General features: G+C 51.5%; 1 protein-coding gene across 1 annotated transcript in view; it reads right to left on the bottom strand.

Annotated features, from left to right (window-relative positions):
• LOC306955706 (maestro heat-like repeat-containing protein family member 1) overlaps positions 1–18,436 on the bottom strand; it is a gene marked incomplete at both ends in the record, with an annotated part of 32,551 nt that overhangs the window by 10,785 nt on the left and 3,330 nt on the right. The window contains 20 exons of the mRNA XM_079547061.1: positions 11,848–12,002; positions 12,113–12,265; positions 12,745–12,854; positions 13,057–13,180; positions 13,355–13,441; positions 13,597–13,689; positions 13,806–13,941; positions 14,350–14,429; positions 14,725–14,847; positions 15,072–15,227; positions 15,362–15,484; positions 15,663–15,782; positions 16,068–16,175; positions 16,332–16,384; positions 16,794–16,935; positions 17,112–17,152; positions 17,284–17,443; positions 17,633–17,740; positions 17,886–18,005; positions 18,331–18,404. Coding sequence (XP_079403187.1) covers positions 11,848–12,002; positions 12,113–12,265; positions 12,745–12,854; positions 13,057–13,180; positions 13,355–13,441; positions 13,597–13,689; positions 13,806–13,941; positions 14,350–14,429; positions 14,725–14,847; positions 15,072–15,227; positions 15,362–15,484; positions 15,663–15,782; positions 16,068–16,175; positions 16,332–16,384; positions 16,794–16,935; positions 17,112–17,152; positions 17,284–17,443; positions 17,633–17,740; positions 17,886–18,005; positions 18,331–18,404 — 2,266 coding nt within the window. The remainder of the gene's footprint in view (positions 1–11,847; positions 12,003–12,112; positions 12,266–12,744; positions 12,855–13,056; positions 13,181–13,354; positions 13,442–13,596; positions 13,690–13,805; positions 13,942–14,349; positions 14,430–14,724; positions 14,848–15,071; positions 15,228–15,361; positions 15,485–15,662; positions 15,783–16,067; positions 16,176–16,331; positions 16,385–16,793; positions 16,936–17,111; positions 17,153–17,283; positions 17,444–17,632; positions 17,741–17,885; positions 18,006–18,330; positions 18,405–18,436) is intronic.

Genomic DNA, 18,436 nt, shown 5'->3' on the forward strand with positions numbered 1-18,436 from the left:
ATGGAGTTCCTTGTGAAATGAGGAAAAGAAGTTAGGTTAGAAGTTGTATGCCTTCATGAGGTGCTGAATTGGCAGCTACAGATCTGACCTTTCTAAGCCAGGTTTTCGCTGCCTGCAACAGATGCTTTTATACAGACCTAGAGAGTTAGTGCGGACAGCGAGTCTCCTGTTTCTCCAAATAACACTGTTAGCTATCCCATCTCTGGAATGCAAGGCAGCAGGCTGGGCAGTAAACCTCAAATTAACAAAGAAGCAGCGGATTGGTGGATGCAGTTGATGCTGATAAGAGGACCGTTCAGAGCCAGGCAAGCATCCTCCAACTCCACCCAGGTCAAAGAGTACACAGCCAGGAAGACAACGGCCTTCATCAGAAAGACCACCAGATGACCAGGGAGAAATGCCTCACATGCATGAAGGAACTGAGACTCAGGGCGGGGGAAAATGTCAATCATTCTGGGGACTCACGGCAATAAAACAACCTTTTCTTGGACATCCAATGCATATGTGAGCAGCTTGCTCTTTAAGCACGTGCCTTTCTTGACCTCCCGTACGCAGGCTAGGAGGCAATACCCCCCTGCATCCAGCATAGGTGCGCAGCTCTGAGAGAACATGCCTGCTTTATGGCTGCTCTGTGGTGACAGACTTTGATTCCGCATGTCACTTGCAACAGAGAAGGGCCTGGGAATGATGTCTTCTAAGTAAACTGTGGAGAGAAACCTCCAGTTGTGCAGTAGGATCTTGTGAGGACTCCTCAGGGAAGACAACATTGCCAAGAGCCTGGCTGAAACCTTCCTGCATCCCTCTAGAGATTCCTGCACCCTCTGCTTCCCTACGGTGCCTCTATAGCAATGCACGCTGCGTGGGGAATAAACAGGCAGAACGAGAGCTCTGTGCGTGCTTACAGGGGGGTGATGTCATGGCAATCACACATGAGACATGGTGGGACCTGAGTCTGTTCATCGTGGGGAAAGGAGGGCTGAGGGGGGATCGCATAAATGTTTGTGAATATTCTGGGAGTCCGGGTGGATGAGAAGTTGGATATGAGCAAGCAGGGTGCGCTTGCAGCCTGGAAAGCCAACTGTGTTCTGGGCTGCATTAGAACAGGGGAGGCCAGCAAGGAAAGAGAGATGGTAGTCCTCCTCTACTCAGCTCTTGCGAGGCCCCGTCTGGAGGACTGCATCCAAGGCCTGGGGCCCCCAGCACAAGAAATATGCAGAGCTCTTCTATCAGGTCCCGAGGAGGGCCGCTAAGATGATCAGAGGACTGGAACACATCTCCTACGAGGAAAGGTTGAGGAGACTGGGCTTGTTGAGCTGGAGAAGAGAAGGCTCTGAAGAGACCTCACTCTGCCCTTCCAGCTCTTGAATGGAGCATACAAACAGGAGAGGGAACAGCATTTTACAAGGGTGGAGATGATAGGACAAGGGGGGATGGTTTTCAACCAAGACAAAGGAGATTTAGGTTAGATATGAGGAGGAAGTTTTTCACACAGAGGGTGGTGACACACCGGAACAGGCTGCCCAGAGGGGTTGTGGATGCCCCATCCCTGGAGGCATTCAAGGCCAGGCTGGATGTGGCTCTGGGCAGCCTGCTCTGCTGGTTGGCACCCTGCCCAAAGCAGGAGGCCTGAAGCTATATGATCTTCGAGGTCCTTTTCAACCCAGGCCATTCTGTGATTCTATGATCTTGAGGGAGATGGGAGGCACATGGACGAGGCCAGGCTCTTCTTGATGGTGTTTAGCGATAGCACGAGGAGTATTGGCTTAAAACTTACCGTACTAACATGCAGAAGAACTTCTTTATGGTAAGGCTGATGGAGCTCTGGAACAGAGAGGCTGTAGAGTCTTGTCCTATGGAGATATTCAAGACTCAGCTAGATGCCTACCTGTGCAACTTCTTGTAGGGTACCTGCTTAACCAGGGGGTTGGACATAATGACCTCTTGAGGTCCCTTCCAGTCCCTGTGGTTCTGTGTAATTCTGTGTTGCACTATGATCTGTGCTGCAGACATACTGAAAATGGTCAGTAAAAATGGGAACAGCAAAGTGACAGGTTTGCCTTCGTTGCTCAAGAAAGTCAAACCTAAATGTCATGGTTCTATGTTTTTGTTTTTGTTTTTTTGTTTTTGGGTTTCAGTTTTCCACATCCAAACATCATGTAGTGTACGGGGCATTAAAGTGTCACTGCCCGAATTCCAAGTACCTATCCCTGTACATTACAGCAGTCACGGGATCTGGCCCTTCCGGGTGGGGGGGAGCTCTCTTGCTGCCTTGCAGTGGGTGCTGGAGGGTGCTTTCCTAGCCGTTCCAAGCTTTTCAGGTTTGAATCGGTCCCGGGAACTCTCTCTCTCATCTTGTCTGATTTATTAATCTCAATTTCAATTAAATTGTATATATTGTGTCATCTTGCATTCCAATATTATAGTAAAATAAGTTTTCCTCCGTAGATTGTTGCCGCTGCTCTTTTCCTCCCTTCCTTCCTTCCTTCCTTCCCATTTTTGTGGGACTGGGGTAGGGCGGGGGGGAGGGCAGAGGCCTGTCGCCCCTGTCACGGACATAGATTGATCTGGTCAACTCCGTGACAGATTTTTTGGCGCCCAACGTGGGGCAAACTGCTTTTTAGCTTTTAGAACGAATCTCATTTTCTCTCTGCTCTTAGAGAGCTTCGTTAGGGAGCATTATCAGTAGTTCAAGTTTCTGTGCTGGAAAACCTGACCTTGAAAGATTAGGCGTACTGCCAGTGTTCTGGGATATTTGTAAACTTTGAGCACTACTTAGTCTGGGTAGTGCCTTTTTTCCTTTTTTTTTCCCCTCCTCTTGTTAGCTTCAATTAATTAGCCCCTTTTTAGCAAACACCAGTGATGAACCACTCGTTATCGTGGGGGTGCTGGGTAAAGGATTTAAAGCAATGGTGTTACTCACAACCTACTGGCCAATAATCCATCTCACACTTGTGTGTTGTGGAATTGCATTCATATATAACTACCTAAGGGCACTGATGGAGACACCTATGTTTTACCTACTTGCAATGTGGTATGATTTGAATTTTGACATTTACATCCCAGAAGGAATGGCTAATTTCACAAACAGCTACATCCCAAATGGAATAGCTAATTGTACAAACAACACAATGTTCAGACCAGTTTCCGGGTTTTCTTCTCTGTTTGTCAAACGTTTTTCAAATCTTGAATTAATACTCATGTTGGTGTGCGTGTCATTAAGTTCTCTGATTGTATTCATAATTGTGAATAATAAGAGGAAGGAATCCCTTCCAAAACCAGAGAATGATGACTGGCAGGGAATATGGAGAGGTTTAGGAAAGGTCTTAGAAGCATGGGGACCCGCAGTGTCATGGGATTTTACTCTTGAACACCTGTGGGATCCTGAGAAACTAAGCCAGTATTTGAGTCAGGGACTATGCGGCTTACATAAATCTAAGGAGGTACAACTTATTTGGGGTTTGGCTTGCGCTTACCGTACCCTATATAATACCATTCTGGAGAGAGAGAGTTTCCGATCTGAGGTTCAAGCCAAAGGGGAAAATCCCCAAGTCAAATCTAATCAATCACAGGAGACACCAGTAACAATTCCAGTTGCTCCTGTGGAGGGCAAGAAATGGAAACGAGTGTCTTCGCGTCTTGAACGAAAAAGAGAAGAAGAAGAGGAGGAGGTGGAGGAAGATCCAGGCGAGGGGCCCTCCTCAGAACCACCACCATCGCGTAAGGCAAAAGGGAAAACTAAGAGACGTGCAGAAGAGAGTGATGAAGAGGAAGTCTCTATTACTACTCGCCGGCCTCTAAAGATGACTGAAATCCAAGGTTCAAGAAAGGAGTTTACACGGCACCCGAATGAAACTCTTGTTTCCTGGTTGGTTCGCTGTTGGGACAGTGGGGCCCATAGCTTGTCTCTGGATGGTAACGAAGCTCGCCAGCTAGGTGCCATTGCCAGAGATCCAGCTATTGATAGAGGAATTAGTCGATGTTCGGATGAGGCTGCCTCCCTCTGGGAACGAGTGTTAATAGCCGTGAAGGAAAAGTATCCCTTCAAAAATGGCTTGAAGATTGCGATGAAAAAATGGGATACAGTTGAAAAGGGGATCCAGTATTTGAGGGAAATAGGCGTGGTGGAAATGCTGTATGACCCTAACTTTGTTCCTAACCACCCACAACAAAACCGCGACCCTGAAAGAGTGAGGACAACGCCTGAGATATGGCAGAAAATCGTGACAACAGCGCCGGACAAATATGCCTCTACACTAATGTCAGCGTGTGACAGATTCAACGAACAACAGAGAGCGCCCTTAGTTTATGAATTAATTGTTACGCTCCAAAACTACGAACAATTGCTGTCCCCAATTCATGCTGCCGTGGTGGCTGCTATATCAAAAATGACGGAGCAAGTGTCTCAACTGATTAATCGTGACAAACCTGTAGCAGTATCAGAGATGCTGGATGAAGATCGGGATAATCAAATGAGTCTAATGAAGGAGATCAAGGAGATGAAGGAGATGATGCGAGCCCACCTAACTAAAGACAATGAACCTTCCTTCTCGCGTGCACCATCAAAAATCTCAGCTGTTAGAGGCAGACGCTCTCCGGCTCAAGTAAGGGATAATACACCGCAAATTGCCTTATGGTATTACCTACGTGACCATGGAGAAGACATGAGGAAGTGGCACGGTCAACCTACTCCTGTACTACGAGCCCGGGTGAAAGAATTACAAGGCAGATCAACCACCAGTGCAGTTGCTCCAGTTACCACAGGTAATGAATAGAGGGGCCCTGCCCTCAGTCGGCGGGGGGAAAGGGATAATAGAGTATATTGGACTGTGTGGATTCGATGGCCTAGCACATCAGAACCACTGAAATATAAGGCGCTGGTGGACACTGGTGCCCAGTGCAATCTGACGCCCTCGAGTCATGAAGGGACAGAATCAATCCATATTTCTGGAGTGACCGGGGGCTCTCAAGAATTGACTGTGTTGGAGGCTGAGATAAGCCTCACTGGTAAGGACTGGCAAAAACATCCTATTGTGATGGGCCCAGGGGCTCCATGTATACTAGGTATTGATTACCTCAGAAGGGGGCATTTCAAGGATCCTAAGGGGTATCGATGGGCCTTTGGAATAGCTGCTGTGGACACAGACAACATTAAGCAGCTGTCTGTTTTGCCTGGCCTGTCAGAAGATCCGTCTGTTGTGGGGCTGCTGCGAGTAAAAGAGCAACAGGTACCGATTGCTACAAAAACGGTGCACAGGCGGCAGTACCGCACCAACAGGGATTCTTTGCTCCCCATTCATAAGTTAATTCGTCAACTAGAGAGCCAGGGAGTGACCAGCAAAACTCACTCGCCTTTTAACAGCCCCATATGGCCAGTGCGTAAAGCCAGTGGAGAATGGAGGCTGACGGTGGACTACCGTGGCCTGAATGAAGTCACACCCTCATTGAGTGCTGCTGTGCCGGACATGTTAGAACTCCAATATGAACTGGAGTCAAAAGCAGCCAAATGGTATGCCACCATTGACATTGCTAATGCCTTCTTTTCCATTCCTTTGGCCAAAGAATGTAAGCCACAGTTTGCTTTCACATGGAGGGGCATTCAGTATACCTGGAACCGTTTGCCCCAGGGGTGGAAACACAGCCCGACCATTTGCCATGGGTTGATCCAAACTGTATTGGAACAGGGCAGTGCTCCTGAGCACCTGCAGTACATTGATGACATCATTGTGTGGGGCAACACAGCAAAGGCAGTTTTTGAGAAAGGAGAGCAAATAATCCAAATTCTTCTGAGTGCTGGTTTTGCTATTAAGCGAAGCAAAGTGAAAGGACCTGCCCAGGAAATTCAGTTCCTAGGCATAAAGTGGCAAGATGGCCGTCGTCACATCCCGACAGATGTGATCGACAAAAACACTGCTATGTCTCCACCCACTAGCAAAAGAGAGACACAATCTCTTCTGGGTGCAGTGGGCTTTTGGAGAATGCATGCTCCAAACTACAGCCTCATTGTAAGCCCCCTTTATTATGTGACGCGAATGAGAAATGAGTTTACATGGGGCCCAGAGCAGCAGCAGGCTTTTGAACAGATTAAACAGGAGATAGCCCGTGCCGTGGCCCTAGGGCCAGTACGGACGGGACAGGGTATAAAGAACATCCTCTATACTGCTGCTGGAGAGAACGGTCCCACTTGGAGTTTGTGGCAAAGAGCCTCAGGAGAGACCCGAGGCCGACCCCTGGGATTCTGGAGTCGAGCCTACAGGGGGTCGGAAGAGGGCTACACTCCAACTGAGAAGGAGATCTTAGTCGCTTATGAGGGGGTTCGGGCTGCTTCTGAAGTAGTCGGTACTGACACACAGTTCATTCTGGCACCTCGACTGCCAGTGTTGAACTGGATGTTTAAAGGAAAGGTTCCCTCCACCCATCATGCTACTGACGCCACTTGGAGCAAGTGGATTGCACTGATTACACAACGAGCACGGATGGGGAACCTCAGCCGTCCAGGAATCCTAGAGGTGATCATGGACTGGCCTGAAGGTAAAAAGTTTGGAACACCACCAGGAGAAGAGGTATCGCGTGCTAAAGAGGCCCCGCCATACAATGAACTACCAGAGAATGAAAAGAAATATGCCCTGTTCACAGATGGATTGTGTCGTATTGTGGGAAAGCATCGCAGATGGAAATCTGCTGTGTGGAGCCCCACACGACAAGTTGCAGAGGCCACTGAAGGGAAAGGAGAATCAAGCCAATTTGCAGAGGTAAAGGCTGTCCAGCTGGCCTTAGATGTCGCTGAGCGGGAGAGGTGGCCAATGCTCTATCTCTACACTGACTCATGGATGGTAGCGAATGCCTTATGGGGGTGGTTACAGCAGTGGGAGCAAAATAACTGGCAAAGAAGGGGTAAACCTATTTGGGCTGCTGAACTGTGGAAAGACATTGCTGCCCGAACAAAGAATATGGTTGTGAAGGTGCGCCATGTAGATGCTCATGTGCCCAAGAGTCGGGCTACTGAAGAACAGCAAAATAACCATCAGGTAGACCGAGCTGCCAGAATTGAGGTGGCTCAAATAGACCTGGACTGGCAGAACAAGGGTGAATTATTTCTAGCTCGATGGGCCCATGAGACCTCAGGTCATCAAGGGAGAGATGCAACATACAAATGGGCCAGAGACCGAGGGGTGGACTTAACTATGGATGCCATTGCACAGGTTATTCATAACTGTGAAACATGTGCCATCATCAAACAAGCCAAGAGGATGAAACCTCTCTGGGAGGAAGGGCGATGGCAAAAGTACAAATATGGGGAGGCATGGCAGGTTGATTATATCACCTTGCCACGATCTCGCAATGGTAAACCTTATGTGCTCACCATGGTGGAGGCAACCACCGGGTGGCTTGAAACATTTGCAGTACCCCATGCTACCGCCCGAAACACCATATTAGGGCTTGAGAAACAAGTCCTGTGGCGACATGGCACCCCGGAAAGAATTGAGTCAGATAATGGGACTCATTTCAAAAATTCTCTTGTAAATACTTGGGCCAAAGATCATGGCATTGAGTGGATTTACCATATTCCCTATCATGCACCAGCCTCTGGTAAAATTGAACAATACAATGCATTGTTAAAAACGATGCTAAAAGCACTGGGTGGTGGAACATTTAAGCACTGGGAGAAGCATTTGGCAGAAGCCACCTGGTTAGTCAATACCAGAGGATCAATCAATCGTGATGGTCCTAACCAATCCAGTTCCCTACATACCGTAGAGGCAGATAAAGTCCCCATTGTACATGTAAAGAACATGTTAGGAAAGGCAGTTTGGGTTCTTCCAGCTTCTGGAAAGGGCAAACCTCTCCGTGGTACAGTTTTTGCCCAGGGACCAGGATCCACTTGGTGGGTAATGCAGAAGAATGGGGATGTTCAATGTGTACCACAAGGAAACTTGATGCTGGGGGAGTGCAGTTACTAATTCTATGTATATGTATATAGCCATGTGTGTAATGCATTTTAATCATTTTGTTTGTTTGTTTGTATATATGTATATATATTTTAAGCATGATGTAACGATGTAGAATTAGGGGTGGAATGTCATGGTTCTATGTTTTTGTTTTTGTTTTTGTTTTTTGTTTTTGGGTTTCAGTATTCCACATCCAAACATCATGTAGTGTACGGGGCATTAAAGTGTCACTGCCCGAATTCCAAGTACCTATCCCTGTACATTACAGCAGTCACGGGATCTGGCCCTTCCGGGTGGGGGGGGCGCTCTCTTGCTGCCTTGCAGTGGGTGCTGGAGGGTGCTTTCCTAGCCGTTCCAAGCTTTTCAGGTTTGAATCGGTGCCGGGAACTCTCTCTCTCATCTTGTCTGATTTATTAATCCCAATTTCAATTAAATTGTTTTATGTTTTGCTATCTTGCATTCCAATATTATAGTAAAATAAGTTTTCCTCTATAGATTGTTGCCGCTGCTCTTTTCCTCCCTTCCTTCCTTCCTTCCTTCCCATTTTTGTGGGACTGGGGTAGGGCGGGGGGGAGGGCAGAGGCCTGTCGCCCCTGTCACGGACATAGATTGATCTGGTCAACTCCGTGACACTAAAGCTGTCTTCAAAGCAACTTGTGATACTGAGTGCTACAAAGCAGGATGGGAAAATAAACTGTGGGTGACTGCGAAGTAGCCAACTAGTAATAAATATTTATCACTACATCTACATAGTCAGGGGTTCTAAACTAGCTGTTACCTCTAAGGACAATGATCTGAGGAGAACTGCATGATATTTGATTTATTAGCTTCAATTCTGATTATATTGTATTATAGTGTGTTATCTTGCATTCCAATAATATACTTAGTAAATTAGTTTGTTTCTCCTCAGATCGTTGCCGCTGTTTTAATTATTTTGGGGTCTCCTGTTTCTATTTTTTTTCTGGAGGCACGGATCTGCGGATCCCTCCGCCCCGCTCGTCACGGAACCGGGCCGAACCAGCCCTTAAACCGTTGACATCAGGGGTTCTAAACCAGCTGTTACCTCTAAGGACAATGATCTGAGGATAACTGCAGTTTCCTTTGACATTCTTACTTCCCCTGAAAACTGCAAAAAAGTATGTAAATGCTCCATCCCCACATCCAGCTCTCCTACATTTTTCATAGCAACATGGAACTATTTGAGTTGGAAGGGACCTTTAAAGCTCATCTAGTCCAACTCCCCAGCAGTGAACAGGAAGGACAGCTCCATCAGGTTGCTCAGAGGCCTGTTCAGCTACTTCCCATACTGATGTTGCTGTCCACCAAATCCTGCAGTGGGAAACATAGGATTACTTTGTAGCTGATTTACTTGCTGGTTCTCTCAGGGGGAGATTCAATGGCCCTATCCGTGGCCATCATGACTGGGAGCTCCCTTCTTTAACATCCATTACCATTTCAAGACCACTGTCCAAGTCAGTGACCCATGGGCTCACCAAACAATTTTGTGACCAAACAGCAGCAGAATGGTTAGCAGTGAATGTATAGCAGAAAAAAAAAGGCAACTATTAACCTCAAGTTAAGTACCCTGAGCCAATACTTACCTTCTTAACATCCAACTGATACGTAAGTCACCTAGATTGCTTTCTGAGACCCCACTGCCTCTGTGAGAAATTTCTTCCTAGATCCTCCCAGTAAATGTTATGTCTTCCTGGCAGTAGGCATCCCCACTGGGTATTGGTTCTCCTGCCGTCAAAGAGAATGGGAAGAGATGGGAAATACCCCTCATTAATGTAACACAGTTCAGTGTATGTGCATCAACCCCATTCTAAGTTCTGCACCTTCCCTCACTACAGAAAATCCCCAGAGAGCACAGGACTGTGCCTTCAAACAGGAGGCAGCTCCTCTGAGATGTCCACGATGTCCATCACTGGCACAAAATACACAGAAGAGACGACTGCAACCTTCAACTAAGGAACACAGTGGAGTATATTCTTCTGCCTGCCCCCTTTTACTGCTCTCTGACCAGATTGGTACTCCAAGACTTGGTATCCCAATCAATCAATTAAATTACTAAATAAGCCATTTTTAAAGTATTGTGTTCTGCTTTTCATGCTATCCCAGCCGCATTCTACACCAGATGGAAATGATTTTGAGAGCTTTATGTTGCGATAGATATAACTGCATACTTCTACTTGAGTTGCATGCAAAGTTAAAAGTCTTCTTTTTTATTTACATTTCCCCGTCAGGAGACGTATGCCTCATCTGGCTAGTATCTGTAGTATTTGAGAGACAGATGCAGTTGCAAAGACATGTCACAGAATCATAGAATCACAGAACGGCCTGGGTTGAAAAGGAGCACAATGATCACCTAGTTTCAACCCCCCTGCTATGTGCAGGGTCGCCAACCAGCAGAGCAGGCTGCCCAGAGCCACATCCAGCCTGGCCTTGAATGCCTCCAGGGATGGGGCATCCACAACCTCCCTGGGCAGCCTGTTCCGGTGTGTCACCACCCTCTGTGTGAAAAACTTCCTCCTCATATCTAACCTAAATCTCCTTTGTCTTGGTTGAAAACCATCCCCCCTTGTCCTATCATCTCCACCCTTGTAAAATGCTGTTCCCTCTCCTGTTTGTATGCTCCATTCAAGAGCTGGAAGGGCAGAGTGAGGTCTCTTCAGAGCCTTCTCTTCTCCAGCTCAACAAGCCCAGTCTCCTCAACCTTTCCTCGTAGGAGATGTGTTCCAGTCCTCTGATCATCTTAGCGGCCCTCCTCGGGACCTGATAGAAGAGCTCTGCATATTTCTTGTGCTGGGGGCCCCAGGCCTTGGATGCAGTCCTCCAGACGGGGCCTCGCAAGAGCTGAGTAGAGGAGGACTACCATCTCTCTTTCCTTGCTGGCCTCCCCTGTTCTAATGCAGCCCAGAACACAGTTGGCTTTCCAGGCTGCAAGCGCACCCTGCTTGCTCATATCCAGTTTCTCGTCACATAACATCTCCTGCCAGTGACAGACGGACGGATGAACATATTGGCCATTCAGGATGCACATGGAAACTCAAGCAGTCGGAAACAAACCGTTAAAACCACTGCAGAATATTCTGATAGAAGCCCTCCACGCAACCAGCTTCACCAGTTTGCAGTGCTGGTCTCTGTGCTTTTTGCTGTTGGTCTGTTACTCAAGGAACATCATTTCCATCACAGCAGCCCATCTTGGGGAGGAAGTCCTTAACCGGTCAGAGCCATAACTAATCATCCCTTGCTTTCTAGACTTCCAAGAATAATGTGATCTAATTCTTCTTGGGCAGGAAATGCTCGAATAAGATGTTAGAGTCTGTTCCATAATTCTGAACAAACCAATTGATTCAGCTACGATAAGGAAGAGTGTCTGAACTTTTGCCACCTCCCATTTGGCTTTTACAAGCCTATTACCAGAGAGATTTTTTATATTAATAATATGAATATAAATAGTGGTTTTATTTATTTATTTATGATTAAAGATATTAATAAGAATAGTGTTACAATGAATTACAATTTGAATTTGAATTACAATTCAAATACAATTACAATTCTCTATGTGATTAATGGTATCTCTTTGCTTTGCTTCGCTTCTCTTTTGCTTCGCTTCTCTTCTCTCTTCGCTTCTCCGCTTTGCTTCTCGTCGCTTCGCTTCTCCTTCTCCTTCTCCTCCCTTCCTCTTCCTCTTTGTCTTTCTCTTTGTTCTTCTACCGCCTCCAGCGTTGAAGGCAAAACTCTCTTATTCTTTTCCACGTCTCACTAGAAAAAGGAGAGTCTCAGGTTGTGACTTGTGACCTCAAACAGACTCCAAGCTGCCTCCTCCCTGGATTCCTCTGGCAGAGGCCAGCTACAAGTGTGACCTCAGGCACAGCAAAGGCGGGAGTGCCAGTACCTGTCTGTTGGCCCCAGCGGCCGGGAGAAGTTGCTCATGACGGCCTCAGTGTGACAGCGGGTGAGGATGACCACCGCCTGGCACAGGAAGGGCAGGAACGTGCTCTGCTGCGCAAACGATGTGATGCTGCGCAGGATGTAGAGGATCGGAGGCACCTGAAGGAAGAAGGGGAGAAAGAATGACTTGCTGCATCCTGGACTCTGCAGGGCCTAGCCATGTGCAATGGCCAGAACAAGTCCAAGACACGTGGGAGAAAGTCTCTTACGTTCCAACTGATGTCCTTCCCGTGCATCTGCAGGAAGGTGGTCATCCACTTCCCACACGCACGCACACGCACTCCGTTGGCTTTCCGGATCGTCTCCTTGATGGCCGCCATGAAGTCAACGGTGCGTTCTAGGGGGAAGTTTCTGCACACGATCTGCAGAGAAATGAGAAGCGGGAGAGATCCCATCACTGCTCTGCTGCAGCTCTTCCAAACACCAAGCAGTCTTGAGGGCATTCTTAGCTCAGCGGCTTGCCGCTCATTCAGGCGGCAATCACAGCGCTCCTGCTGTCTGTACCCTGCTGTTTCTACGGAAGGCGGTTGAGCCTTCTCTCAGCTTCTGCACCCATGGTGTTTGCTTACAAGCAAAGCCTACCTCCCAGCAGCCACAGTCACACATGCGCACACACACGCACGGTCACATACACACACACAAACGCATGTCGTGGCATCAGCTCCTTGCTCTGGGTGCCTGAAGGCCAGGCGTAGCTCAGAGCCTCCTGCTACTTGCACTGGGAAAAGCAGTCTCAGGGTGACAGCTCATTTTGGAACTGGTGTCAGAGGCTGGGAGCAGCATAGGGCCATGCAGAATTCTACGGACAGAGATCCCACCACCCCTTCTTGGGTCCACTTACTCTTGCCATTTTGGACGTGGTCTGGAGCTGAGAGGCGATGCTGCAGGCATGCAGCCCCTCGCACAGGCTCCCGATGTCACCCGTCTCAATGACTGTGTTGACTGTTTTGGCTGGAAAGAGCAGAGGGAGAAAAGGGGAGTCATGCTTCTGGAAACAGGACCGCTTTCCACGGGGGAAAGACAGAGGACAGGATGGGGACAAGAGGTGAACCGTGCACGGTGCCTCTCCCTCCTGTCAAGAGGGCGCAGCGCGTGGGGCTCTGGTAGGGCTACGGAGGAGGGCAGAGGGCTGGAGCACGCCTGCTCCACTCACCTTGGATTCGCAGAAGGGAGCTCAGACAGGTGACGGCCAGCTGGCGGGATGCGGGCATGGGGTCACACGTCAGAGGCGCCAGCAATCCCACCAAGGAGCCAAAGTGCTCACAGGCATCTCCTCTCTGCAGGGGTGAGAGGCAGGAACAAAGCTGTAGACGGCCCCAGCTCTCCCCAGCTTCTCCCATCGGTGGCTTCCCCACGCCATGACACAGCATGCACAGCTGGGCGGAGCTCACCTTCCAGCTCAGGGGCACCGGGGAGGGAGCAGGGGGCATGTGGTGGGGCTCTTTACTCACTTGAAGCTCTTCACAAACAGACAGCAGCTGGGAGCAGGTCTGCAGGGCCCTCTGGCGCTCCCACACCTTGGTGGATACCATAGATTTCTGCAGGACCTGGGGTAGAGCATCTGTCTCACTGAGGACGTCATTTCCTTCCCTTCCTGCCACCCCTCTCCCTGCCCCTCCTTTCCCAGCCCTTTCCCTCAAGGCCTCCCGCCTCACTGAGCACCGGCACTGCTGCTCCCGCAGCACATACTCACATGGACTATGTTCTGGAAGAAGCCGCCGCTGGGCTCTGTCTCCAGCAGGACCACCATGAGCCGGCCCAGAGCTCTCAGTGATGTTTGCTGAAGCTGAAAGCAGAAGAGGGGAGTGACGTGTAGCATCACGGCTGCTGCCAGAGCAGAGGTTGTGTGTGCTGAGGTAGGGTTCCGACCGAGAGGTGGCCGGGAAAGTTACGGCAGGTTACCTGCAGGTACTGTGCTGCGTGCTGTGACTTCCTGATCTTCAGCATCATCCCTGCTGAAGGATATGTCACGATGTTCTTGCAGCACAGGACCAACATCTCACGCATGTCTTTGCTTTCGAAAGAGGGCTTCAGCTTGCTGAGAGGAGGAAAAAAGGAAGAGAAATCAGAAAGGGCCTTTACCAGTGCTCTCCAGACTGGTTCCGACAACATCTGAGTTTCTCCCAATCAACAGCTACAAAGCCAATACCCCCAGCTCATGCTGCTGAGCACTGCCTTCAGTTCCAGCAGCGCCCACCTCCTCCCCAGCAGCAGTGAACCACCTCCCGCTCTGGAGGGAAGGAGACCCCAGCTCTCCCTCTCTTCCCTGCCAGGGGACAGGAGCACCAGGGCCTTTCTCCCTGCGCAGAACCTCAACTTCGCTGGGCACAACAGCCCAGCCATCTCTCCTGCTGTAGATGCAGCTCCTCCCTCCCTGCCCCCTCCGGGCCCTCAGGAGCTACCCAAAATGGGGACCACCATCCTGCCTTGTGACCTCAGCCCTTACCTCAACTGCTCCAGGGCCAGAACCACCTTGAGAGGCACTGGGGAGACAGGCATGCCCGAGTAATACCTCTTCATCAGGTCCTGCAAGTCCCAGAGAGACCGTGTCAAAGTGGGCAAGGGGCACACAAGAGCTGTTCCACCCGGCCTCAAGACAGGCACAACTGCCACACACCAGCCCCATCACTTTCCCATGGAAGCACTGCAGGATGCAGCAGCTGGTGCACCCAGCCCGCTGCCCGGCCCCTGCCTGCCAGCACCCAAGGTCCCCACCAGCTGGAGACGTGTGGCTGCTGGACACCTGCATGCCCCCAGGGAAGCGAGCCTTGTGGCGCAGCCCAGAACTCCTCTGCACACAGCCCTGTCTCTAGGCACTCACCATCAGGATCTCCAGCAGCTTGCTCTTCAAGGAGGGGTTAAAGCTTGCAGAACCACCCACAGCTTGGAAGGCAGAGCTGCAGTCGGTGATGCTCTGCACCAGCGCGAGGTTGTTCTGCAAGTCCTGAGGAGCAAGGGACAAGAACGTTCTTTGAACTGCGGGAAGGGACAAGGGCTGCAAGGGGGACACGGGGAGACAACGCTAAGGGAAGGGCTTGGATCTTCATGTGGACACAAACCCTTCCCTGAGGGACTTTGGAAAGGAAAGGCCCATCTCAGCATCCCCCCCACGTGGAGGGGCTGCAGCTGGGCGCTCAGACACCCTGGCATGCTTCTTTGAGCTCTCACCCGGCAGCTGCAGCTGTAGAGCATCAGGACGTTGCCCACGATGTCTCCCTCCAGGTGGGCGAGCAGCTGTTCCTTGGAGGCACGCAGTGCCACGCTGCCGTGGGCGAGCATGAGAGCGCTGCGTGTGGCATGAGCTCTCGTGCTGTCCAGCTCCATCTGTGTGGGAAGAAATGCCTTGAGACACTCGCTAACGGCCCCCAGTGCCCCGCGATGCACCTGGGCTCCCAAGGCAGGAGCTGCAGGGAAAATAAGGCCGAAGAATGCCAAGATGGAAACCCGTAACGCTTTACCTTCTTGCGCCTGGAAATCCTGGCATTGCGGCCTTTGCACAGCCTGGACGCAAACATGGTGAGCGTGGCCAGGACTGTGTGGAAGTTGTTCTCAGCAGCATGGCTGAGAAGAGAGATGATTCCCTGCACAAAAGAACAAGGGGCCGTTGGCACAGGCCTGAATCTACAGGTCCTCTCCTGAGCAAAATGGCAGCAGTGAGGAGATAGGAAGGCCTGGAGCAGGGCCAGGAAAAGCCCCCTGCCCCAGGGCCAGAGCAGGGCCTGGAGGAGCTCGCAGGAGCTGGAGGAGAGAAGAGCTCACCTGGGCCTCACATGGCTCCTCCGCGTTTGCCTCCTCCAGGTGCTGCAGCAGCTTCTCCTGCACGTGGAGGACTCCCTGACAGGATCCCAGCACTGTGCCCAGAGCCTTGTACAGGAATGACTGCATAGGAAAGGAAGGGAAAGAAGGAGCTGAGATGTGGCAGCAGCTTAACGTGCTGGGGGAGGGCCAGGTGGGGAGGACCCACGCTCCCACGCTGGGAGTCGCTGAGAGCAGCTGCAGGGCCCAGCTTTAGCCATCCCTGGGCAGATTGCAGGGAAAGGCCTCTGGGGGGCACAGACTGGGCAAGCAGCATCAGCATCCCGCGTGGGCAGAGCACCAGCCGCAGCCCCAGCCCCAGCCGGACACCTGCAGCTGCACCGCTGGGTAGAGCCGGGGGGAACTCACCTTTTCTGCAGAGCTGCTGGCAGAGCTGCTCAGCCGCCGGCTCAGCTCACTGCTCAGGGCCTCGGTCCACGCCTCATCATCTGCCGTGTCCACTGACGCCCTCAGGAACTGTTGGAGAACAGGAGAAGACAATGTTCCCTTGCCCTTTGCCTCTTCCCTCACTCCCAAGTCGCCGCAGCCCTCGGGGGAGAGGTGCCCGTGGGAGCGGGGCTACTTGGGGCAGGCAAGCACTTCTCTGCACCGCGCCTCCCGGCAATGCTGTACCTTTAGCAGACGGCGCTCAAACTCGGCAGTGTCCGGGAAGCTCTCATCTTTCCCTGCACAGCAATAGGAAGACAAAGACCCTTACTTGGGATCAAGGCACAGAAGAAGAGCTGCTGCAAACCTGGCTTGGCCTGGGCACTTGACACAGCCAAGCTGGGACCTGCACCCCCTCCACAATGACCTGTCCCTCCCCACAAACACTGCCTCCACAGCAACACGGAACTAAGTGCTCCAAGGCTGCTGTCTGAGGGGACGTGAAGGGCCCATCCCTGCCCTGGAATGGGCAGATCTCTGGTGGGATAGGTCCCTGGGCCTCAGTGCTGACTCCCAGGAATGGGAACAGCAGCAGAGCAAGAACTGGGCTGCAGGCAGTGCTTCCCCTCTGCCACTCTGCAGAGCTGCATTTTCACTCCCCCCCTTCCCTTCCCTGCCTCTGCCTCTTCTTCCCCTCCAGTACTTTACCTTCAAGACACTGCAGCAGCAGGGGGATCTCAGCAGCCCACATGGCCCCCACAGCCCTGTGGAACCTGCTGTGGAGGTTTTTCATCAGCAGTAAGGCAGCAGCTTGGAGTTTGCTGCCTGCACCAGGGCTGCCTGCCACCACCTGAGCGAAAGCAAGAAAAAGCAGGGTCACTTCTGCAGCAAGAGCAACGGCTTCCCCCCAGGATGGAAGCAACTCGGCTGTGCTCTGGCAGGCAAGGAGCAGCCAACAGCTTTGCCCATGGCCATGCTGCTTCCTCCTGGCTGCTCGTGGCACCAGCTTCTGGAGCATCTACTCACCAGCAGTCGTGCCAGCAGTATCTGGGGCGTCAGCAGTGGGCCTGCAAAGAGGAAAAAGTGCTGAGTAAGACTCCAAGACACTGCGTGCCCACCCAGCCATGCACACCTCCGCTGTCCCTTCTGGGTGCTACCACAGGTCAGCAGAGCTCCCTGGGGGAGTTTTTGCTCCTACCTTGAAACATGGAGCTGACAAAATGGGGATCCAGGTGTTCTATCGGCCGTCCTGTCAGCTCCTCTCTCTCAGCCAGGGCACAGACACAGCGGGACACTGGGATCAGCATGCCTGTGTACTGCGCTGGCACCACAAACAACAGCAGCCGCGGCCACAGGAGCTGTAGGGAACGAGGCAGTTGAGCAGGTCAGCACTCCTGCCTCTGCTCAGAGATGAAGAGGACTCTGTGAATTTCCCCGAGTCCTGTGTGCTTCAGAGCACATTGGAGGAGAGACCTGGGGTCTTGGAATGGGACGAGGAACACGTGGTGCAAGGGCAGGGAGCAGCAGCAGGGCAGAGCGTGACTTACTTTGGACATCCCTCTCACAGAGACGTCCAGTGATCCCAGGATGTCCATGCACAGCTCCTGGAGAGCTCCTTCTTCCTGGGCTTCCCGGGCAGAAAGGTCTCCGGCTGCCTGCACGACAGTGGTGTTGAAACACTGGTTATGCTCAGTTCTCAGGAGCCTCTCGGGAGGCTCAGGTGTGGCCCCAGCAGTGCTTCTGTGCCACCCTCCGAGCAGCACGGGTCTTCCCAAAGAAGATGCTGCCCACTGCCCTTACCCTTCTTCCTGCGGCGCGGCTGAACTCCCTGAAGATGTGCCCCACCACATCCCAGGCTGAGCAGCTCCAGGTGTTAGAACTCAGCAGATCCTTGATGAAATAAAGAACAGCCGTCCTCACCTGCCAGAGAACAATTGTGGGTGTGATTTTCCTGGTCAGAAGGCAAAGGGAAGCCAGCTGCTCATCAGGGCAGCCCTTTGGGCATGAGCAGAGAATCAAGAGCAGAGGAGAAGCTTTGGCTTGTGACGTGAGGGCCAGGCCTTAGCACCAGGCTGTGCGCTCTCCATGCACAGCACAAGGACCTGCCCGCTCCACTCGGCCTGCTCTCCCCACAGGAGCCATCGTGTGGCCAATGCCCCAGCACCTCTCTAGTCACCCCAGCCCTGCCCGTGCTGGCAGCAGCATCACCACCCCAACAGCGCTTTCTTTTCCCAAACCAGCTCACCCGGATGCTGGGGTCGCTGTACAGACGCTGCACAGCCTCGACGACCTGGGGCAGCTTCTCTGTCATCATGGGCTCTGCAAGAGATGCACAGAAGCATGAGCGGAGC

The sequence above is a fragment of the Tetrao urogallus genome, assembly GCF_951394365.1.
Source record: "Tetrao urogallus genome assembly, chromosome: 1".
NCBI lineage: Eukaryota > Metazoa > Chordata > Aves > Galliformes > Phasianidae > Tetrao > Tetrao urogallus.